At 40.8% G+C, this 22,622-nt stretch overlaps 1 protein-coding gene across 4 annotated transcripts in view; it reads right to left on the bottom strand.

Annotated features, from left to right (window-relative positions):
• Positions 1 to 1,206: 1,206 nt before the first annotated feature.
• slc4a11 (solute carrier family 4 member 11) overlaps positions 1,207 to 22,622 on the bottom strand; it is an 87,034-nt gene continuing 65,618 nt past the window's right edge. For all 4 annotated transcript variants that reach the window (XM_041060991.1, XM_041060994.1, XM_041060992.1 and 1 more), the window contains exons 8-20: positions 20,258 to 20,467; positions 17,663 to 17,747; positions 16,527 to 16,652; positions 15,302 to 15,415; positions 13,795 to 13,927; positions 12,436 to 12,509; positions 9,799 to 10,027; positions 9,279 to 9,385; positions 7,337 to 7,502; positions 5,413 to 5,586; positions 4,044 to 4,239; positions 2,674 to 2,843; positions 1,207 to 1,594 (exon numbers count right to left, since the gene is read on the bottom strand). In XM_041060991.1, the coding sequence (XP_040916925.1) occupies positions 1,528 to 1,594; positions 2,674 to 2,843; positions 4,044 to 4,239; positions 5,413 to 5,586; positions 7,337 to 7,502; positions 9,279 to 9,385; positions 9,799 to 10,027; positions 12,436 to 12,509; positions 13,795 to 13,927; positions 15,302 to 15,415; positions 16,527 to 16,652; positions 17,663 to 17,747; positions 20,258 to 20,467 (1,851 nt within the window). In that variant the 3' untranslated portion in view covers positions 1,207 to 1,527. The remainder of the gene's footprint in view (positions 1,595 to 2,673; positions 2,844 to 4,043; positions 4,240 to 5,412; positions 5,587 to 7,336; positions 7,503 to 9,278; positions 9,386 to 9,798; positions 10,028 to 12,435; positions 12,510 to 13,794; positions 13,928 to 15,301; positions 15,416 to 16,526; positions 16,653 to 17,662; positions 17,748 to 20,257; positions 20,468 to 22,622) is intronic.

Raw genomic sequence — 22,622 nt, 5'->3', positions numbered from 1 at the left:
TCTAAATAGAAAACAAGACCGGATTATTCTAAAACTCATCTTTGAACACTTGTTCACATAAGGAAAAATAAAAAAGGGATGCATTTTGTTGAATCCAAAGCCCACAAATGTTTTTTTTTTTTTTTAAACCTTGCCTGACTCTTCTCTTTACTAGCAAATGCACCAGAACTGTGTTGGACTTGACAAAGGGACTTTGATATGTTAACACTGCAGCAAAGTCAGATGTAAGACATGACACTTAAAATACGTGTAACTGTGAAATGTAAAGGAGCAAACAGAGAATTACAGATTAGTTTCCAGTTTGGGGTAAACACACACAATGACCATTTTGTACTTTAAAGATAAACTGTCATCATGATAAATAAATATTCTATTTCAATTTAACCTAAAATACTTTTTGTATATTGCCATAATATATTCTAATATATTCATAATTTGATAAAGATTTCACTATATGTTTTGGTTTGTGCTGTCGTTCTAAATAATTACATTTAATATATACCTGTGGAATGTATTTCCTCCTCAGTTAAGCGCTTAAATTCCACCTGAAAAATGAGGTTTTCTAAAGAGCTGGCAGGAAGCTAGATGAAAGACAGATTAATAATGTGCCCATAACACACACATGCACACACACAAACGCATGCACGCACATACACACACACCTTTTTCCACTCCTCTATGAACACTGGCATTTGTTGGAATGACTTAGAAACTAAATATGTCCGGGCACAAGTGTCCTTCATAGAAAAAGGGGGAGTCACAGCTAAAAGGTGCAGGAATGTGAAGGTTTTTAACATTGCACAATGGCAAAAATACAAAATGTTAAGATTTTACTTTACAGAGGCCTAAATGCAGTGTTCTTACCAGGTAATTTACAAATGGAAAAGTATTTTAGTACTTATCAACACAGTGTAAGTATGTAAATTACTCACATGACAGTGTAAAACACAGTGTGAGGGCAAAGTGCCAAAAAAAGATTTTGTTTATACTTACATTGTGTCATCACACCTGTCTAAGTACTATACAATGTACACTGGCAGAGTTTTCATTACTTACACAGTATTGGTGAGTACTTTAAGCACTTGCCCGCAGATCAAAACACAGATGCATACACTGCAGTGAGGATATTGTAAAGCGTTATCATACAAAGTAAAGATGTGAGAGGAGAACATGGAGGTATGTGGCACTGAACGATCTGACAGGGTCAAACGGAGGTGAAACAGGGAGTTCTGGACAGTCCTGTTTTTTTTTTTTTCTTTAATTCCCCAGAGAGATACTGTCTGTCCACGTTTGGAAAATATTTCCCACGGCTCCCATCTCTCTTCCTCACATGACTTCCCACATTTCCAGTGCGTCACCTGTAAGTATGTTCTTATCAGATACAAAAATCAAAACAGTCGGTATTTCTCCTTTTTGCTTCCGGTACAGTTTTGCATTGAAAAATATGTTTTTTAAATCCTCATTTCTATTTTTTATTTTTTATTCCAGATGTCTTTCTGTGGTGCCAGAGCTCATCTCCATCTGTAGCTACATGTGTTGGGCATCCATTATGTCCAAGTATTTGGCCTCAATGATATGAGGAAGCACGTTGTTCCTAAACACAGAGCAGAGAGAATTTATGTCACTTGTTACTTGTTAAGCCAGAAATGAGAAAAAAAAACACCAACCCATCAAAATGTCAGCTCTTATCATAGAAGATTTATCACTTCCTTCTTAGTAGTACCAGTGTACAAGAGAGTAAAGCAACAACACGGTGATGGCTGAAGCACAAGAATGTGAGTGGGTGGGAAAATGCTGCACACACACTGAGCTGCGGGTTTATTAGGTACACCTCACTGCAACCGTGTAATACAACAGCCCTGCCATAAATTCTGCTTTTATAAAGGTTATAATTTTTGTTTTTTGTTGAAATTATTTCAGTTTGCTGTTGATTCAACTGCAGTATCACACTAAAGGATGTAGTTTGTGGTGCTATTGAACTGCACTGTACAGAAAGAAGTTGATGGGGGGTGGTGCTAATATGCTAATGAATCAGTAAATTTGGGGATGGGACTCTGAAAACTAAAGTCACAACTGTGCTTCACACGTAGGCACGTAGAGGTGAAACCAAATCATCATAAAAAATATGAAACAGCTGAAACTTTGAAAAGCACCGCATAAATATAGTTTGCTCGTTTTCTCTGTAGCTTTTCAAATGCAAAGCTGCATTATTAGTTAAAAACATTCCTCTAGTTTGATGCAAAAAAGAAAGTCAAGGAGAGTGCGCTGAATTAGTCTGTGAATTTACAAATATCATATATAATGCACTACGCCCATCTGCTGTTGGTACTGCTGTTTTCACACATTAAGACTGAGCAGATGAACGGCAGCACAGAACATTTGTATCTCAACTGAACTGCCAGATGTTTCCAGTTGAAAAAACATTTAACCTTGTTATAGTATTTAAAAATGTAATTTAGAAAAAAATAGAATTGTCTGCTTCATTCCCTCAAATGATGCTATTTAGAGAGATGCGCAGTTTGGGAAAACAACAGAAACATGTCCATGTGGATCAAACATGTTTTCATCCACAGGCAGATTCAGGTCAGACACCACACTTGTTACCTATGTGCCACTGAATGTCATCTTGGTTTAAAGCACTTGAGAAAGCCATTTGCTGGGACACGGTAGTACCTGATTGGGATTAGCAGGATCATGAGCAGAGGGAAGATCATCTTCATGTACGGTATCGGGTACATGCCAAACGTACACAGCACCAGCAGCTGCATCATCTGCAGGAAGGTGAAGTAGTGGATCTTCCTCTGGGGCACTTTGCGGATGTAGTGGGTAGGTGGGTAAGACGTCTGCAGGAGGTGAGAGGATCAGGACAGATTAAAATACAATCTCCCCTGAGGTTCTTTTCCTCGCTGTCCTCAGGTCTCCTGCAGTCTTAGAGGAATGACTAAAGGAAGTGGACGGCCCACACACCTCTAAGAAGTGCACTCTGGGTTTTAGATCATATATAACATTTAGCTTTCTTAAAAGTACAATAGGTGTATTTAACATACAAAAAGTCTATTCATAGCCTGTGGGGTCACCTGTGTGAATGTGTGAGGCTGAGTACAGGTGAGAGGTTTCTGATGTTATTTTATACCAAAGCTCAGTGACATTATTATATAAAAATGAATCTTTCCAGTCTGACTGAGGCTGCAGCCGACAAAACAAACTCATCGCCCTCCACCGATCTGCAGTCAGGTAACAGCAAGTTATCGTTTGGTTACCTCTGCCAACAAAGCTGATTCACAATCTTGGTAACTACCTGCAATCATTTTCATCAGGAAAATAAGACAACAAATCTCAACTCTCCACAGCTGAGGGCTGGAAATCAAACGTAGTAAACTGCCACCTGAACAACAAGGCTTCTTGTCAAAGCAGAGGTTGTACATGTTGGATATGGTGACACGTGGTGTTAAAAATGAACTTGGTGGTAAATAACAGTGAGATACAAGTGGCTCTCATTTTGATATTTGCTGAAGACCTTGATGCTGTTACCTCTCACGGCCATTTGGAGGCACTAGTGTCTGAAGTTACCGAGTACAGTTAGGAGGAAAATGGCAAGTTTTGCTTTACTGAGACAGTAGGAAGGTTAAATCGGACAAACAGCAGAAGAGAAACAAAGAAAGAAATTCTAATAGTTTGCACATATTTGATTTTGTGTTTTAATCTGACTGACCATGTTAAGCGGTTCAGCAGATAATGAATAAAGATGAGTGTCAGAAAACATTTATGCTTTATGTGGCTGATACACCACACTAGAATAATAATGCTAATTTACTGTCTGATCTGTCTTAATTCACCAAACCCCGCCCACCCGGTGTTCTGAGTGAATTAAAACAAACACAAAAATTTATATGTGCAAATATTATTTGACTCATGTCTGGTCCTCCCGCACCGGGCACCCAGTCAGCCGTTTGATCTGCAGAGCCCTGCAATCGACATATGGTCACACACACACACACACATTTATTCACTCATCCTCTAACACCAAACACACACTTTCTCACCTGCTCCTTGAGGAGGAGAGCCATGCGGTCGCACATCTGGTTTCCGTCGATGGAGGTGAGGGCGATGTAGAGGAAGAGGCCGTACAGGACGGGTTTGGGGATCCACTGCAGTGGGACGGGCAGCAGCAGCACCGACACACCGATGAAGATGTTGGCAGCCAGAGACGTCAGCCGGGTCTCCTTCACCTGGACAATACTGAGGGAGACAAACGTGGCGTACGAAAACACACAAATGAATGGTTACTGGAAAGCACACAAAACACAATAAAACAGACGACATTTGTTTTTCTGGGATTTTCTTATCAGTGTTGTAGCAGATTTTCCATTTGAAAAATTGTGAATCTTCCAGACATAAATTCCAGAGTTGATGGGATCTTCACTGTTGAAAACAAACTAAGGGTATAACCTGATTTTTGCAGGAATAAGTCATATTATTAACAGGCTTTGTTTCTTATTAGATATGGAGGGCACAGACGTCTCTTTGTTCTTTGTAATTAATGATTATATACATTCTCTGTAATCAATTATTGTCTAATTTAAGGCGTCAGGTGTAGAGCTGTCCTGGACAGTGTCATCTAAGCTGACCAACCAGTAATTTCTGATAGATAAATGTAGAATTTGATTTGATCTATGTCTTTGTCTCTGTATTACACAAAGTGTAACTGAAGCATCCATCCACCTATACTGTCCAGAGGACGGAGAAGCTAGTGAAAGAAAAGTGTTAATTATATAAGTGCTTCCCAACCCACTAAGGGCTCAAAAGATAAATCTGGAATGTTGCAAGATGATTAGTAGGAAATAAACTAAAGATTAAAAACAATTTTGCTTTTTCCTCAAAAGTTTCAAGTCTTCAGGTCTCAAAAAATTATAAACCAAAAAGTGTAAACTGTGGTTTTGAGGTTGTGGCTCATTCACTCTCTCCCAGTGGACTTCAGATCTGTAGACACAGAAAATCCGATTTGCACATCTGGAATATTAATTTCCAGATAATATACATACTTTCAAGAAGCCTGAACTTCACATTTTTCTACAGCTACTACGTCTAATTAGATCTCCTGTTCTTATAGAAGATTGTCTCCTATGCCCCATTTATCACACTTGACTACTTAAGGAATCCTGAATATATGCTAACTATGATTTTTGCACATATCTATGCGACCAGAATGATGAACTTAATCCTCTAATCTCTTAAAAACTCCCTCACCTCTTCCACCCACGGAGAAAATGGTTAGTTACATAGTAATCATGCAATCAGGGAAGAGAAGGATACACTAGCCTGCGACACAAAATTACAGTCACCACAAGTTCTGAAGACGACCTTTAATTGAGCGTCTGATTAGTGGCGGCGGTAAGAGGGCGGGTAACTCACGTCTCGTAGAGGTGCCCCCCCTCCACGCGCTGCTCCACGAACGCCAGCTGGCGCACATGGAGGGTGGAGTGGGGGAAGGCGGCGTGCATCCAGGGCAACCCCAGCACCGACATCAGTATGTTAATGAGCCCAGAGAGCATCAGGTCCCAGTGATACGCCGTGCCCTTCAGCAGCCTGAGGAGCAATGCAACTGTTACACACTGCAGCACAGTCAACAACATCATGGTGCACCACAACAACCGGCTAAAGCACAACAACTCAACAAAAAACACACAAAGAAAACATGAAAAACACATGCACACATGTACACAAGTTCATTCACACAGGCAGAGATGCACAAAGAAGTCATTTGCATACAGTAATGTTTAGAAGTGAGCAGACGTGACAGTCGTCCACTCACACACTCATACACACTGATACAAAGGGCATCACTCTCCTAAGGTTAGAAGTGCCCTTCAACACAACCTGAACAAACTCGCTCATATGTTTCACTAATTCATGTACACGTTGTGAATTCTCTCATGTTTTCATACAAAGAAAGACAGAAATCAGTACGTCAGTAATGATGACATGATAAACCCTGCGTGACATTACTGTAAAGTTACACAAAAAGAAGTCTGCGACCTTTATGATGCCACACAACATGTTTCTGCACCTGTTAGTTAAGGATCACTGCTGTGCATCTTCCCTGCCTCTCCAGCTCTGTACGAGGGCAGTGTGTGTGTGTGGGTGTAAGCGAGTGTCTACCATCTATCAGCCATCGTTGTGCACAGGAATTTATTTGTAAATACACCTTTATTTTCATTTACTTCCCTTCGATCAGAAAGCACAAGTCATTTTTAGGTTAAAAGTTTCTTTCGTCTGTATTTATTTGCACAATGATGACGGATATTTTATATAAATAAATAATAAAATAGGAAATGAGGAAAAAAGATGATGTGCAGGTAGAAAAACCTTCAAATGGTTCAATGAGCATCTTATTTCCAGACTTAGAAAGAAAAGGAAGAACAAGATGTCAAGCAAATAAAGGGACAAAAAAGAAAAAAGATAAAAGAATCAAAAGAGGAAAACAGGAACAGAAATAGCCATAAGTTTTTCCAGCTCTCCTCCTATTGTTAGTTACACATGAGGAATGTAGTGAAGGTTAAAAACAGAAAACTGTATTTACCAACCTTATTACTGGTGTTACAACACTTGCTGATAGATATTTTATTTATTTTATTTATGTTGATATATGTGTAGAGTAAATAAGATCACGATTCACGTACAAATTTATAAAACAATATGAAAATAGTGTGAAAAGATGAATACTCTTGGAAAGCACACTGTTTAATGCTACAGCAGCTGTTGTTTGGCCTATAGGTGAATTCTTCATTGTTTGGAACAGACATTTAGATCCAATTAATTTCTCCCCAACAAATGTACAAGATAAGGGCTGGAATGCCATCATTATAGATTTTTACTGTAGGGCTGGTTGATGGTCCATCTATGGGGCACAGATAAGCTCTAAATTGGTCTGTCCAGTGTAAATTTAGAAGAACAGGGTAAAGGCTCAACATTGTGTTTTGGCTCTGAGGCTTCTTCAGAGCTCCCTGACTGTGACGACTTGACTCAGATGTCAAGTTTCTGGCTCAGTTCATCCGCTCTCCCTAACAGACCGGCAAATATCCGGTTACAGCGGCTCCTAAAGTAGGGTCAGTGGATCCCTAAAGGTGCCTGGCGGCTTTTTGAAGGGTCACAGGGAAAAGAAAAATCGGATAAAAGAACCAGCCCATTTAGAAAAGAACACCCCAGGTTTCACCCTCACTATCATTATCCAATCTTTAGGTTTGTAATTGGATATAAGGGAATTTTAAACTGAGATGAAACGGGATGAAATGGGTGCTTTGTAAAACTCTTTGAGGTGTCAGTGACTGAGCTGTACCTGTTCTCTGGTGCATTGGTCAGAGAGACAACAATGTTCTGGTCGATGAAGATGAGGAGGGCCAGGAGGAAGCCGAGGCCCATGGCGCTCACAACGTTCATGGCTGACAGACGCTCAAACGGAGCCACATTGAAGATGGGCCGGTCGTGAACTTTAAAGACTGGAACTGTTCAAAAAGGAAGAGAAAACAATGGTTTTTATCTTCAACTGTCTCTCAAAGTGTTGCAATGACTCATGTTTTAACAGCAGCAGTCATTTTCTAAGAGTGGCAGGATTTTTTTTTTTTTCAAATGCCTGATACCTCATTTAGGACTGTATCCTCTCCAATGCAGCTGAATTAAGTGCATTTGGTTAAATTTAGGAAGAAGTGACAACATAATAATGGATCTATTATCTTATGACTTGTCTCAGGAGGTAAAGAACAGAAAATTGGCCAGGCACTTAAATTTAAATTCACTTGAGGGTTTGGCGCTCGTCTATGTGTTTCTGGGTCGACCCCTGGAGAACAGCTGCTGCCTTGGCAAGAGTGAATGGAGACTCAAAATGATGCTAAACAATAGAGGATGAAAACTGAAAATGTGTTTTGGACTGTGCCTTGATTAACGAACATAAAAAGACAATAAAGGTACCAAATAAGGGAGGCCTCACAGTTAGAAAGCCTGTGTTGGCAGTAAACAGGCCATAGGTTTGAGCCCTTCAGCAGGTTTGGATCAGAGTCCAAGTCCCTGCAATGTAAATATATCCCAGGCAGTACTGCACGGTCACAAACAGACAGCTAACAACCACATGGAGATTTTTTTTACAATTACTTTTCCTCATTTTTTAAAATATTAAAGCAATGTTATGAAAGTGTTGCCTTCAAACACTGTGCTTAAAATTTTAGAGCAAAGAACCAAAGTTACCAAAAGACACATAATCACAGGCATTTGTCTCACAACAAACTCACATTATAAGAGTTCAAAACAACATTAATACACATGCAGATGTTAGAAAACAACTCTTTTTCTTTCTGTCACATTTGCCCTAGTTAACAGCACAGCAACACAACTGCTAATGGCTTCGTCATTCATTAAAAAGCTGTGAGAAAACATAAATGCCTGTGCATGTTGTACAGTATCGTGACGTGGGAGGAGTTATTTTGGGCATTCAGTGTTTTGGAAGTAAAAGTTCTTTTCTCTCCGTAACCTTAACCAGATTTTGTGGATGTGAAACTTTCCTGAATGAATCAATAATTCAAAAGATGAGCAACAATTTAAAATGTCTGGTTCTTTGATAAATACTCAACGGTACAAGCTTTGTCCATAAAAACTGAGAAGGAATTCAGCTACAGCTCCCATCTCAATAAAAAAGCATCCAGTCATCGAGCTTTAAATTCTCTTGCGTTCATCGGTAACATTAAAGATTAGGATTTTCAGGAGCCGATAACAATCCAATCAGCAGTATAAATCAATTCATTTTCACGCTCTGGGTCTCTTTTGAATGAATTACGCACCTATAATAGCTGCGTGTCAGGGGGTACAGAGTGGGTCATTTCCATTTTAACGTGTTTGTGTAACACCACTACACTTTGTACATTATTGCAAAAATATCTACAATCAATATTAATTATTAAATTAAAAATTACCACTGTGTATGAGCTGACCCTGACAGTTTTATTTTAAAATGCAGCCATGACCAGTTTCTGCTGCTGTGATGCTATAATGTTGAAGTACTTTCTAACTCATAATTAAGTAAAGAGAAATTATTTTGACTCGACAGTTTTGAATGATGAAACTCTCTTCGATGTAAACGTGTAAAAACATGGTGAAAAACAAAAAATTTAAAAAAAGAAAGAAAACAATATTATGGTCACGTTTGCTGCTGGTCAGACACACTCTATGATCAGACTGTATAACACACTCTCTCGCACTGACTGTTCAGTGAAGCAACAAATGATACTAACGCTCAATGTCACTGAAAAGGTAGGAGCCGATGAAGGAGAACATGAGCACTGAGATCGGCAGGGCGCAGTCCGACAGCACCTCCCTCACTTTGGCATGCAGGAACGGACTGAAAGAGAAGGAGGTGGGGGGGTGAACAGGGAGAGACAAATAATAGAGGAATACAATTACTGTGGACAAGACAAGGACAATGGCTGCAATCCTGACACTGTTTAAGTACCCTGGTCTGCCTTTTGCTTACACAATTGAATCCGGCTTTGAGGTTGATTTGATTACTGGGAGCAATCAGAAGTAGAATATTAATGCTTATTAAATCACAGACTGGAATAGAACCTTCGACAGAAAAGGGAGCTTTCCCGTCTGGAAAGTTCCTGCAAGCTCCGTCACTCCCGACAATCTTTAGAGTCAAGGCCCTACTCAGCAGTATTCGTCCTGGTCGGCAGTGCTCCCATCCAAACTCCATTTAAACTTCTCCAGTGATTTATCTTAAAGAGTGCTGCAGCGCTGCAGTGCTGCACATACCTCCTTTTGAACTGGTAGAGGGTGTAGCCCATCCATAATGTCCCGAGCATCAGCAGGAGGCAGAGGACAGGTCTCTCTCGAGTACACTGGATGAGGGATTCAGGGAGGGCATTGAGACCTAACCCCGCTGCCACTTCGCTCCTGTTTCCTCCCAACAGGTCTCCGCCCCGAGGGAAGTCCTCCATGCTTCTGTTATCCAGCGTTGGGGCATGGTAGTATCTGTGAAAGACTGAATCACATCCACAGTGTTCAGTTAAGCAGGGAAAAGACTGTGAGGTTACTGAAACCAACAAAAAATTAGTGGCGTCACACTTAGTAGCTACTTCTACCAACATATACATCTTTGTGTCCATGTCTCTGGTGATGGTGAAGTCAGCGGACAGGCTGGTTGTTCCACCACTTTGGTCTAAACTGATATGTCTCAACAGCTATTTGATGAGATGTCATGAAATCCATGGCCTTCAGTATGATTTGTAATACAAAGCTGGTTGCACATCATAAGCGTTTAGTGCTAAGTAGCAAATGTTAGCATGATAACATAACTAAGACATGTTAAACGTTACAGTCCTGGTAGTGTGGACTCTTAGTCTTGTTTAGTCTTGACAGTCAGAGAGAAGCCTATGTTGAACTGAGCAAATACAGAGGAAAACACACTGAACGATTGTTACACTATGATTATGGCCTTGTTGCTTGGTTAACTCCAAAATCCCACCAGAAATCTTGTATTGACTGTACAACAAACAAAACAACCGGCCTCAAAAACAGTTTGCGTTGTTCATGCTGCAGTCTAAATAAAAAAATAGGAAAAATGCTAAATTTAGGTAAAATGTTGGTTGAAGAGGCACTAGCGACAAGGACTGTAAACTCTGCAGGGAGAGCTGGAGGAGGGAGAACACTAATAAAAATGAGATAAACCTGCTGAGATTTGGTTCAGCACTAAAACCAAATCAACTGGATCAACTCCAAAACTCCCGCTCAAGGAACACGGCCTTGTTTCGTTTGATTATGGACAACTGGCTCACGCACGTGATGCCAATGTCCCCAGCTACCATAATAATTATCAAACATTTAAAATAATCCTACTGAGAACAGTTGGCAACTGCATCAAAAGTCAAATGAGCAGAATCTTTAAACACCACACACGGTATGGTTTTGTCTCTGGGCTGGACCAGATTGTACTGGACTGTTTGGTGAAATCAGTCCTGACACAAATATCAGAACTGCAGTATAAACAATCATCACATCGGAGGCTGGGATGTTAAACTCTGCAGAGCAATGCCCCAACTATTTAAATAAGAAGAAGGACTCAGCTTTGCCCATTAGAGTCCCACACAAGTAGAAATCATTTCTATCATCACTTCCAATAAAGAGTGTGTGAAACGACCGGCATGCAGCTCCCTCCGCAGGCCTTTTCCTCAAACCGGGAGAAAGTTATGCAGCAGACAAAGTTGTACAGGAGCTCACCCAAAATGTATTCGTTCGTGTTACTGGAAAATATTTTGGAGGAAAAGTGTCAACAAAATGTCATAGGTTAATGTTATGGTAATGGCATATGAGCTTGGAGCGTATTTTACAAATGGTTTCTGAAAATTGAACTAGTGCACTGGCAGTCTCCAAAACAGGACAATATCGCATTCAAAATAAATTACATTCTGCGATCGTCATCTCGTTTTTTGGAAATTAAATTGTGTAAAATATTTATGATGTACTAAGATGAGGTGCAGTAAAGGCAGGGTGGTGTAATATGGCTGCGGGCCGGGTTCAAAATCTGGATCGATTAATTTAGTGCATAGTATCTCTCTCAGCCTCTCAGGCTGTTCGTCCAAAAGAGGAGCAGAGGAACTAGTGTATTTCCTCTGTCTCGTCACCACTGAGCTCTCAGGAGGGCTCTGTTTCTTAGTCTTGGCTGGATGAAATGCTCACCTAATAGGGAGTTTGACTTGCCATGTATCTGAATAAGAAGCACAGCTCTTATTAGACTCTTATTATTAGACTCTGCTCTTATAGTTGTGGTTGTCTCACAATTGTTTTGTTGTCTTTTATGGTCCATTGTCAGGACATTAACAATACGTCGTCAGTGACAATAATATTCAAAAATACGGACTGCTCTTTAATGAGCACTGCATTTTAAGATCCCCTTCTGCATGACTGCGTTAAGGACAATAATACTGGCAAAAACTATTTGACAGTGTTTAATTAAACAGACTAAAAGATTAGCTGAAGAGGTCGTGTGACTATCAGTCAACAAAGGATTCTTCAGTCAAGAACAGGCAAACTAATTAGCGAGCTGCCCACTTAAATGATCTCGAAAATTCAACTGTAATACAGTGTAGATTTAAAACGTTTGGGGCATTTAATGTCCTCTTGACTCACAGAAACTGACTGCTTAAAAATCAACTGCTAAAGTAGGACGAGCGGCGGATCTGACAGCAGGTATGATGCTAGTGTTGTCATTGTTTCAGCTCAGTCAATGCTGGCGACAAGCTCATGTTTGCACAGCCAACATGCCAGTTATGCAGCAGGGAGAGGCCACAGTAAAAGCAGTGTGACCCCGTGAAAACAGTGATGTAAACAAGCCGCGGGCTGAGCTGTAGGAACAGAGAAGAGAGACATCTGTCATGTGTGTCAGGAACTTACTTTTCACTGTTCCTTTCACTGCATCCACCACAAATGCGATGGAAATGAACAGGGCGATGACCTCCTCTGTCGACCTGGAAAACCACAGAGACATCACAGAAGTGACGATCGAGGTGGTTGTAGAATAGAAGAGCATACTGGAACAAAATGTTTAGAAACTGTCCATGTGAACACAAATACGAAAAAAAAAATCTGAATCAATTTTAAAAGGAAAGTAGGAGCTATTTTGTGTACTGACCTTCACACATTGTACCTAGTAAGACACAACAACAACTGTGTCGACAGGCAGATTTACTGGGGTTCATGCACACAGTGCAACTTGGACATACACAGTTTGTTCTGCAACTAAATATAAAACCGCCAAACAAACAAATTAAAATTGTGAGGTTATAATTTGCATGCTTGTGTTTTCATTAACTGTTTTTATGAATGAATATAAATAATGTGTCATAATTCCTTCAGGAAGATAAAGTTTGGAGTTGAAATAAAAGATTAGTTCGTGCCAGTTTGAAGCTAAAGCTGAATACATAATAAATACATGTTCTGTTGGACAGTTTAACAACAGAGCTGCCTCTGTGGACTTTGGGGTTTTACTATGTACAAATATACCACCACATTTCAACTGACATATATACATTTAAACATAACGAACAGGGGCAGTGTGGTCTATATTTAATGACACATTTTTTTTATGTATATATTACAGATTGGATAATAGGCGTATCTTTTACTACACTCACTGTCAATTCGTTTTTTTTTTCTCCTCCAGAAAATCTGTTCAGAAATGTGTAACACTGCTGCATCCAAGTCGAGCCCACCAGCGTCCTGGAGCACTTCCAGTGTAGCAGTTCTTGGTGTGTGTGTGTTTTTCCTATTTGTGTTTTCATATTTATTGCATTTCTGGATTTTTAGCACGTTTCCCTTAATGTTTGTGCTTTCACTCTTGTTTTTTGTGTTTTGCCCTTAGGGGCCACCGTATGTTATCCCCCTTACCTTTTCCTCACTGAGTTTGGCTCAGGGAAAACAGAGGGTAACGGAGTTCTTATATCTGTGGGCGTTGGCTAAAGGGACTTTGAAAACGGGAACCAGAAAGCTAGATCTGAAACTCTGGTGACTGTCACACAGAATGGACTCCGCTTTCTTCAAAAACTGTTTGTTGTACAAAACTGACAGATTTTTTTTTTCTGTTGAGTGCCAGTGATTTTGCAGCAGACACTGTCATGGCCACGCAATTTAAAACATTTTTCTGTCTGACAGAGAAGGAGCCACGCCAACAGATAAAAGAAGACATAAGAACTGATTCAATAAATTGGAAAGCACTGGAATGAAAACAATTAAAGCGAGTTAAATGTAAAACACCTTTTGAAGAGCTTCATGAGCAGGCTGACATTGAAGATTCCTCCCAGGATGAGGAAGAGGCAGTTCCACAGGCCGATGCAGGCGTAGAAAGCTGGGAAGTCCAGGTTGTAGTCGTCACAGATTCCTCGGATCACTGCAAAGGATGCACGCGCACACAGACACACACAGAGACAGAAATATAAACACCGTGTCTCACGCTGAGTTTCACTCCTGTTGATTGATGGCTTCTTTTTTTTGCCTCTTTTGCTAATGCAGATGAGGCAGCAGTAAAAATGTCATCCCCCCACAGTGAATGCTAACTTGTATGTCACCTTGGTTGTAATGTGTACAGATGCTCTAGTGTCATTGTTGGTCTAACCTGTGTGAGTACAGAAAACAGAAAAGAGGTGATGAAATGTTCCTTCCCTCAAAACATTATCAAAGTTCAATCAGTTGCGTCTGAAGAACTATATGTGACGTGTAAACAAACAAAGAATGAGCCAACAGGAGACAGATCGATGTTGACTTAATCAATAAATAAAAAAGAAACTAGGTTAATAAGGAGAACTATTGATCATATTTTTGTGCTCTGTAAATACAGATGCTTTAAAAAATTATGAAAAAACAAAAACACTATTTTTTGCTACAGCTATCAGTGAAAAACTGAGGAACAGATTTCTCACACACATAAAACACACACACGCAGAAAAAACGCATTTCATTCAAACATAAAAAGAAAGAAAAGAATTGCAATGTATTCGTTAAAGCCATTACAATTTAGTTGTAATCTTGAGCAGATCTGTGCGTAGATGTTATATCTTTACAAACAAGCCATTGTTCTGCTCAGACAGGCTGCTGGAAATGTACTATAATTATCCCCATGAGAATGTGCTTAGTACAATTCTAACCCATTTACTTCAAAGATCATCACACCACAAACCCAGCAAACAGCTTCGGTATTAAAACTACATCTTGGCACCGGAGTCGCTGCTTTTCCTCATCGCTGCCCGAATCTGCAGATTCCAGCCGTCAAGATCAATTTAAATTCCAACCAACAAAACACTGCTGTTGGGTAAAAACCATATAACAGTTTATGTGCTGTTGTCTCTTTGGACTGAATATAAAGTTTACATGTTCGTTTATGCAATGAGCGAGTTTCCTGACCCACAGGCCCCTGAATCCAACCATTACATAACATCAGAGAGGAGAGAAAAGAGTATTTTCTTCATTCCTGGAAAATGTAGGTTTTGGGAGATATGTGCTTTTTGTTCGACTGCACCAGGAACAGTTGTTAGGAGGCATATGTGTCAACAAACAGCCAAATTAGTCCAAAGGTGCTGTTTTCTAGAAAAAGAGAAAGCAGATGAGTTTCTAGCTGCTGTTCTACACGGCTGGGCGCCTCCTTCTCTTGATTTTTAATGTAATCTTCTTAGCACTGCATCCACCCGCAGCCTCCTTTTCAAATCAATCTGTGGAAAGATAAGTGTATTTTGGCCGAGCTGAGCTGAACGAAAGACGGGAAACCCACCGCTGATGAAGATGGCAAGGGGAGCTGTGGTAAGAGGGATGACTAAGGGAGATCCGGCGAACAACGAGTAGATGACCCCACCGATGCTCTGGCCGATGATGGTCTTCCGAACATCTGTGCAGAGAGGACACACACAGAGAAAGCACATGAGGCAATACTGATTAATGTGTATGACTATCTGCTATGTTCTCCTGTGGGGCTGAGGACATTTCCAATTCATTTTTCAAATAGCGACTGTTAGTATGAGCCAAAAACTTTTATTTTATACCCGTTAAAACTAATTAATGTTTTTATATAACACTGAATTAAACTGCTACTCGTAATGTGAAAGTAGTTACTCACTGTGATGAACCTAAAGAGAATTTGTCACTCAATTCTGGCACTCCACAGAGCTTTGCTTTTTTTTTTTTTTTTTTTTTTTGCCTCTTTTAGCTTTTGTATTTAATTTTGTGACACATTTGCTGCTTGGTTCAGTCAGCTGGGAGGAGCCTTCCGAACAAAGTCACAGCTGTTGCTGCTCCTTGACTCTGGGACATCCTCAAGACAAGTGTCAAAGAAGCCAAATCAGTGCATGTCTTTAAAAAACATCTTAAATCTTGTTTTCTTTGTGAGGTATACACGTATTTCTCCTTGTTTCACTGCACTCTCTCTCTCTCGTATCTTTCATCTTTGTCTTTTCTTTTTCCTGTAAAACACATTGTACATTATGTGTGTAAATTAAGTTTTCTAGCTTTCTAGCTAGCAGTCTCTGCACTCCACTCTCATTAACCCTGTTCCCAGGAGTTGCAGTTTATAGCAAATAAGCTCTGATAAATGGATTTAACTTAAATAAGTGCAATGTTTAAAGGGTAAGTAGTCAAACATTCTTCAAAGAGTCAGTGTAAAAGCAAATAATATGAGCTGTACTGTAATACAGGTCAGGACTGTGTTCTTGAAAATGAGTAATAAAATTGTGAAAACACCACCGGCCTAATTTCAGCTTTGTTCTTAAATTCAATAAAAAAACCCCAAAACATCATAACCTTGAATTCCCTGTAAAATTCTGCCCTTTTGAAAAGTTTGTGTCAACAATCATTATCCTATCATTATTTTATTTAGTTACCTTTGAATCTGAGAGTGTTGATGACATTACTCATAGCAAATACAGAACAGAGAGTTTTGTTTTGATATTAATTTTCTGTTAAATGGGCCAAACTGTGAGACTCATTCGAGTGCGTGCTCATACCGATCTCCCCACGTGTGCTCTCGTCATTGAGGGAGCCGAAAGCGATGGCAGGGAGGAGGATGGCAATGTAGAGGAAGATGGCTGTGGTCATGTACTTCAGCAGGGTTTTATTACTGCCAACTATCCCTGAGGGGAGATAAACACAAACACATGAGTCATATTCACCTCATAATAGAGCGGAGGGTGCTCAACACTTTAATTTTTAAATGACAAAAACATTAGTGGAGTTCATCATTCACTGCTTCTACAATATGGAGCATCCAGTAAGTTACAGTAAAACTATTCCATGAGCTCTCACACTGCACACTGCCCTTTTTAAAACACAAGCAATCTGTTTCAGTTTGGTGCGATCCATCATTGTGTAAGAGCAGTTATCGCTTTTATCCAAATGATGGATAACTCATTTTGAAATAAAACTCTTTGATTGGGCTCTAATGCGATCACAACGATTTTGGTCCTGTGACCTTCATCAGATGATCATTATGTGATGACACTCACAAGACAGAAATATCTTGATTTTGTTACAGGCCAATGAAAGTGTTTGGATATTAAGGAATGAGAAAAGACTGAAACAGAACGGCGGCGGAGAGGAATCGAGCTGGAAAACTCTTTTCCTTAACTTTACTAAGGATTATTTTTTTTAGGTCAACTGAGTCAGCTGAATTGGGTTAACTGAGTAGTTACAATCACTTTAAACAAAGAAACGGCAGCAATAGCAAATAAAAACTATCCAGAAGTTATTTTTTTTCCATTTAACAATGAATTCCAAAGGACATGTGTACATGCATTTGACAGGGGACAGAAACCATTTCACACACTTGCTGATAAAGAGTGCAATCTGATGAGTCAAAAAAAAAAAAAACCCCACCAGAGACTGCAGTGGTGATGTATAGGGCAATGTCCCTGTCTGCTGTCTTGGGAAATTACAATAATCTTGGACATATGGGAACATATGGGAGCAGTAAGACATCTGAGACGGTCCTTTTAGCAGGAGAGGACCCTAGATGTGACACAGATGCAGCACAGATGTATCTGAGGCAAAGGGTGACAGACAAATGAGGAGCTGCCAGAGGCACCCTGGTGTGGCATAATAAGGAAGATGATTCACTTTCACTACAGGTCCAAGTCCAGCCTACCATCTGTGAAGTCAGAGGGGTAGAAAGGCAGTCTGCGGCACAGGTCCTCGTAAATCCCCCGGCCGGCTTTGAAGAAATCTTTACACTGTGGACAAAAGGGAAAAAGGTTAGATTTTCAACAAGGACACAGAGTCTGCTTGATGCGAAGTACCTGAAAGCAGGATCAATTTCAGTCCAACCTCCGTCACCTATAGGAAAGAAAAGCGACGGCAACAGCCTGCAGATGTAGATATGCCTGTGCACCATCTATGAGCAAAGTAACAGCCACTGCAGTTTTTTTTTTTTCCTTTGTTAAAACTAATGATGGTCACCATCATCTCTCAAGGTCAACAGACGCCAACAGTCTGACAGCGAGTGAACAGCTGCTTTATGGAGAGAAACTTAGTAACAACCTAGTAAACATGAATCTGAGTTTGTGAGTGAATTAGCTGCTTCTCAACTAAATATGTACACACTCCAATTATTTCCTTATTTTTCTATAATGTTATTGTAAAGTTTCCATTTTGCTAAACTAGCCTGTTTTATCCACGGTGCCCTCCAAAAATGTAACAGCATGGGAAGCCTGAGGCTGTACCCAACCCAATGTTCTTTTACTCTGCAGTCTGCTGTGGACAATGACACATTTAGATTAAAAATTGCCCGTTTGATGATTCAGCTAAGACGCTGGTGATTCCACAGGGTGCTCTCTCAAAGATGATTTGAATCATCAAATTTAACGAGGCAGTCCTAGAAAATCTTTAATTGCGTAATACAAAACAAAGTAAGCAGAGCAGCACAGCTGGATTTAGATGTACATTTATTAAAGATCTCTGTGTCCCCAGAATGATAAAGAATGACAGAGAGATGACAGCAACAGCGAGGGATAGAAGATTTGGTGTATTTTTAGAGAAGTCAGGAGGAGGACGGCTGGAAAGGGCCACGTGACTCAAAAGACAGAGACATGAAGTGCTTCTTAAAAATAGGAGCTTTCAGGTTACCGAAGACAGGGAGTAAATGTGCAGCCCTGACTGAGCTTATTAAGTAAATTATCCAATTAACCAATGTCCCATTTTCATGTTGAACACAGCATTATACCATTAAACGGAAGAGGTGTAAGAAGGGGCGTATGAAGGCAGGTGTAGCCCCTGGGAAAATTCTTCCTGCCTCATTTGTCATCTTAAAAAGTTTCGACAGTTTTTGGCAGAACAAAGCAATTTGTCTCAACGTAAACAACACGAAAACAAACAACAGCATCAGCATTTCTTCGTCTCTGAGCGGGCTGGCTAGTTTTATGAAGCCACACACGCTTGTTCAACAAGGATTCTTCATCCATTAAATCCCTATACATCATGGAATCATTTATTATTACAAGGGAGACTGTGTGTGTGTGTGTGTGTATGTATGTGTGTGTGCGGCCTGATCACAAGCTTTTGGCTCAGGTTCGATAAACAAAAGTCTCAGAGAGGAATTACTGTCCACCTGTTTGCCATTCGTTCTGAACAGTCGATAGAGTGAGGCAACGGGGAGGAAAAGCATAAAAACACAACAGCAATTTGGCCTTGTTTCTTAAAGTACAGGAAAGTGCTGCTGCAGGTGGTCTTATGTCAATTTTAGATGTGGAAGGAGGTGGAGAGGGTGTGTGGTCTTTCTTTCTCTGTTCCTCTCTCCCTCATTTTGTCATTTTCTGTTTCCTCTTGATTTCACCTGCTCTCCCTTACTCCCCTCTTCCATCCCTTCTTTTCCCCCTTTCCCTCCATCTGTCTTTTTCTATATATCCCTCTTTCACTGAGTGGCACTGATCCTTTCAAGCTCTGGGATAAACACCTTACAAAAAAAAAAAAAAAAATACACACAAGGGGAAATGTCTGGGAGCCCTGGCCTGTCAACGGCAACATTAGGAGGAGATGTTGGTCCGTGGCATTGAGCAGAGCCCCTTTAGAGGTGTGTGTTAAGGTGTGTGTGTGTGTGTGAATGTGTGTGTTTGTGTGTGCACATGCACGTGTGGCTAAGGGGTGGGGAGTTCTGACAGCACTGTGAGAGATGTAAGGTCATTTACCCACTGAGGAGGCCTGGCAGGAGTTGATGCTGATTGATTAGGGAGAGAGAAAAGATGGAAGAGTCAAGCCAGCTGAGCGAGGATGAGAGGAGGAGGAGGAGGAGGAGGGGGTGGGCGATTAAGGAGGGAGAAAGAGATAGAAGAGAATTTAAAAAAAAGGGGGGGTTGAAGAAATGTGTAAATGTATGTGCACAGTGTCATTTCTCCACAGAGCCCTGTAAAGAAATGAAATGATGAAAAGTAAGTGAAAGGTGAGGAAGGAAGTCGAGGATGAGAGGCATTAGAAAAAAAAAAACACCTGAACTCCAACATGTAGAAGAAAATTAGCGAGTTCTAACCAATCACAGGCCTCGTTCCTCAGGGTGCAGAGGATGACTCATAATGCTGTCGTATCAATACACGCTGCTTCAAAATGTTTGGGAATGTGCCCAACTGCCCAAAACTGAAAGGTTGTGCACATGTTCACACACACACACACACACACACACACACACACACACACACACACACACACACACACACACACACACACACACACACACACACAGGTTACTGCCCACCTTGAGGGGCTTGTGGCTGCGGGGGTCGGTCTCCTCCTTCCCCAGGGCAGTGGGCTGCTGGTTGGTTGCTGTCAGCTGGTGCCTCTGGAAAACCAGCGCCTCCTTAAACTCCTCCTGCGTCTTCGTCTCCAGCAGCTTCTGCCTGAAGGAGATGTCAGAGAAGAGGGTGGCAAACGTCCTGCCCAGCTCCATCGCCGTCTTGGTGCTTTTCTGTGGGAGAGAGCAGACACAATAATAGCAACAACAAAACGTTGACCGTTTCCATATTGAGAAGACACAAATCAACATTAGCATCATCCTCAGGCTTCATGCAGCTGTAAACGATGCTGGGAGCAGCAAAACAGTATACTGCAGAACATAGAACCAAAACAACGAGCTGAAAGACACTAAAGGTTTTAACCGTTGAGCTAAAGGGGAACAGCAGATTCAGGGAATCATTCTCTGTTGGTTTGTCATTACAAGTGAAGCCTTTCACACTGCACTAAGTCATCTGATCCATTTTTAATATAAACATTTGAATTATGGCAGCTTTAATCTTGTGGTGTTGAAATATTTCAATCCAAAATAATCTGTCAAAAAAATCCTTTTTTTTCAAAATATCTCCTCAACAAATGTTTTCAGATTTCTATTGTTTTCTTCAGCCATGTACATAGCTTCTCTATTCAAGAAAAGTATTATATAGCATTATAAAAATCCAGACTGAAAGTGAATCTGTTTTCTTTTGATAATGTCTCTCTCTCTCCAAAACCTCATGCATACCTGTACTTAGAGATATAAATTTGGTTCTGATACAGGTTTGGAGCTGGGTATCTTGGCGGGTTTCTGTCAATAATCCCACATCTGTTACGAATAATGATGTCCCAAGTCACAAAGTGCAACAGCGCGATGGTGATATCGTCCTGGCAGGCTCTCAGTCAGTGTGATGCCAGGGAAGCCTTGTTAGCCAGGTGGTGATGATACCAACATAGCCAGGCTCAGTGCGTACAGTAGCAGCTGCAGCAAACAGAATAACTAAAGCCTTTAAGCTTTTTCACAGTGGTAACTGAATTTCAACCAGAGCTGAAAGAGCTGAGAGAATGGATTTTGATTTATCTGGAGGCTCTCTTTCTGTGTGAAGGCACGGGATGCCCCACCTCCAGTCAGACTAGAGGTCTGAGAGGCAGCCTTAGAGGAATAAGCCATGAAAAATCTCACCCATGAGCACCCTCGGTATGCTCTGGGAGTTAAATGCTAAATTCATCATCCAAACATGCTCACAGTTACAACGCTATTAAACTGATATTTAGCAGGTAGAATGTTCACCATCTTAGTTCAGTGTGTTAGCGCGAAAACATTTTCTAATTAGCACATATAAAGCTCAAAAGACGGGTTTTTGGTGGAGGATTTAGTTTAGAAGGTCACTGGTTGGATGAAACCTACACCACAAACACAGAGGGCAGCTTCTCAAACTAGCAAACGACCTAGAGGAGTTTCTCTGAGGGAAACAGGACAGTAATGGCTTGATAGGCGATTTCAGGTATGAGTTTGTTTAACCGAGTGAATAAGAAACAGAGCATTTTTGAAGAAAGGTCATGTTTGTTTGGCACATTCACTTTGGGCAAAGGAAAAGGAGAAAAAAAGCCACAAAAGGCTGTAAAGCTCTCTAAATGGCGGGTGATGGAAATGGTTCACCCTTACTCATGCTAGATTACATACATTTGCCAACCAAAGGAATTCCCATTGTCATTATCCTTGTGCCCCTTCAAAGATTTTTTTTTCGCAGAAGCAGTCACCATCAACAATAATTGAGGCATAATAGCAATTTATGTTTACTTGGGGCTTGGATTAATGTCTCTGAGAGCACCATTAGTGGTTGTGATTGCTGCATGCAAGACTGGAAAGGAGGGCGCTGGGAGCATTGAGGAGAGGCACGAACACAAAGATGGGTTCATGGGAAAAACAGAGATAGAACCAAAACAAACAAACAAACAGAAAACAACGATGCTGCTAGCTGAGACGCTGCTGATTGCCGGGGTCACTCCAACACCCCGCCCCCCCCCCCCCCCTCCAGTGTTTCAGGGTCTGGTGGTGGGTAGGTGAACATGGTGTGTTTGTGGGGAGGATACAAAGGTAAAAGTAGAACCTGCATGAAGAAATCCCCTTTTTTCAACAGAAACTGGGGCTGAGGATTGGAGGGGTTTTCTATCTGGAGCAGGGCAACAATCAGAGCCATCTGAAGACAGGGGAGTGATGTGTGTCTGAGCATGCATGCATGTGTGTGTGTGTGTGTGTGCCGGTGAGCGTGAGCTGAAAGCTCTGGATGAAGCAGAGAAGACAGGAGGGTTGAGTGGTTTGACGGGAAGTAGAAAGAGTTCATGTTTTGATG

The sequence above is a fragment of the Toxotes jaculatrix genome, chromosome 17 (assembly GCF_017976425.1).
Source record: "Toxotes jaculatrix isolate fToxJac2 chromosome 17, fToxJac2.pri, whole genome shotgun sequence".
Lineage (NCBI taxonomy): Eukaryota > Metazoa > Chordata > Actinopteri > Toxotidae > Toxotes > Toxotes jaculatrix.
Note: the sequence above shows the minus strand (reverse complement) of the source record. Positions and strands in the feature narration are given on the sequence as shown.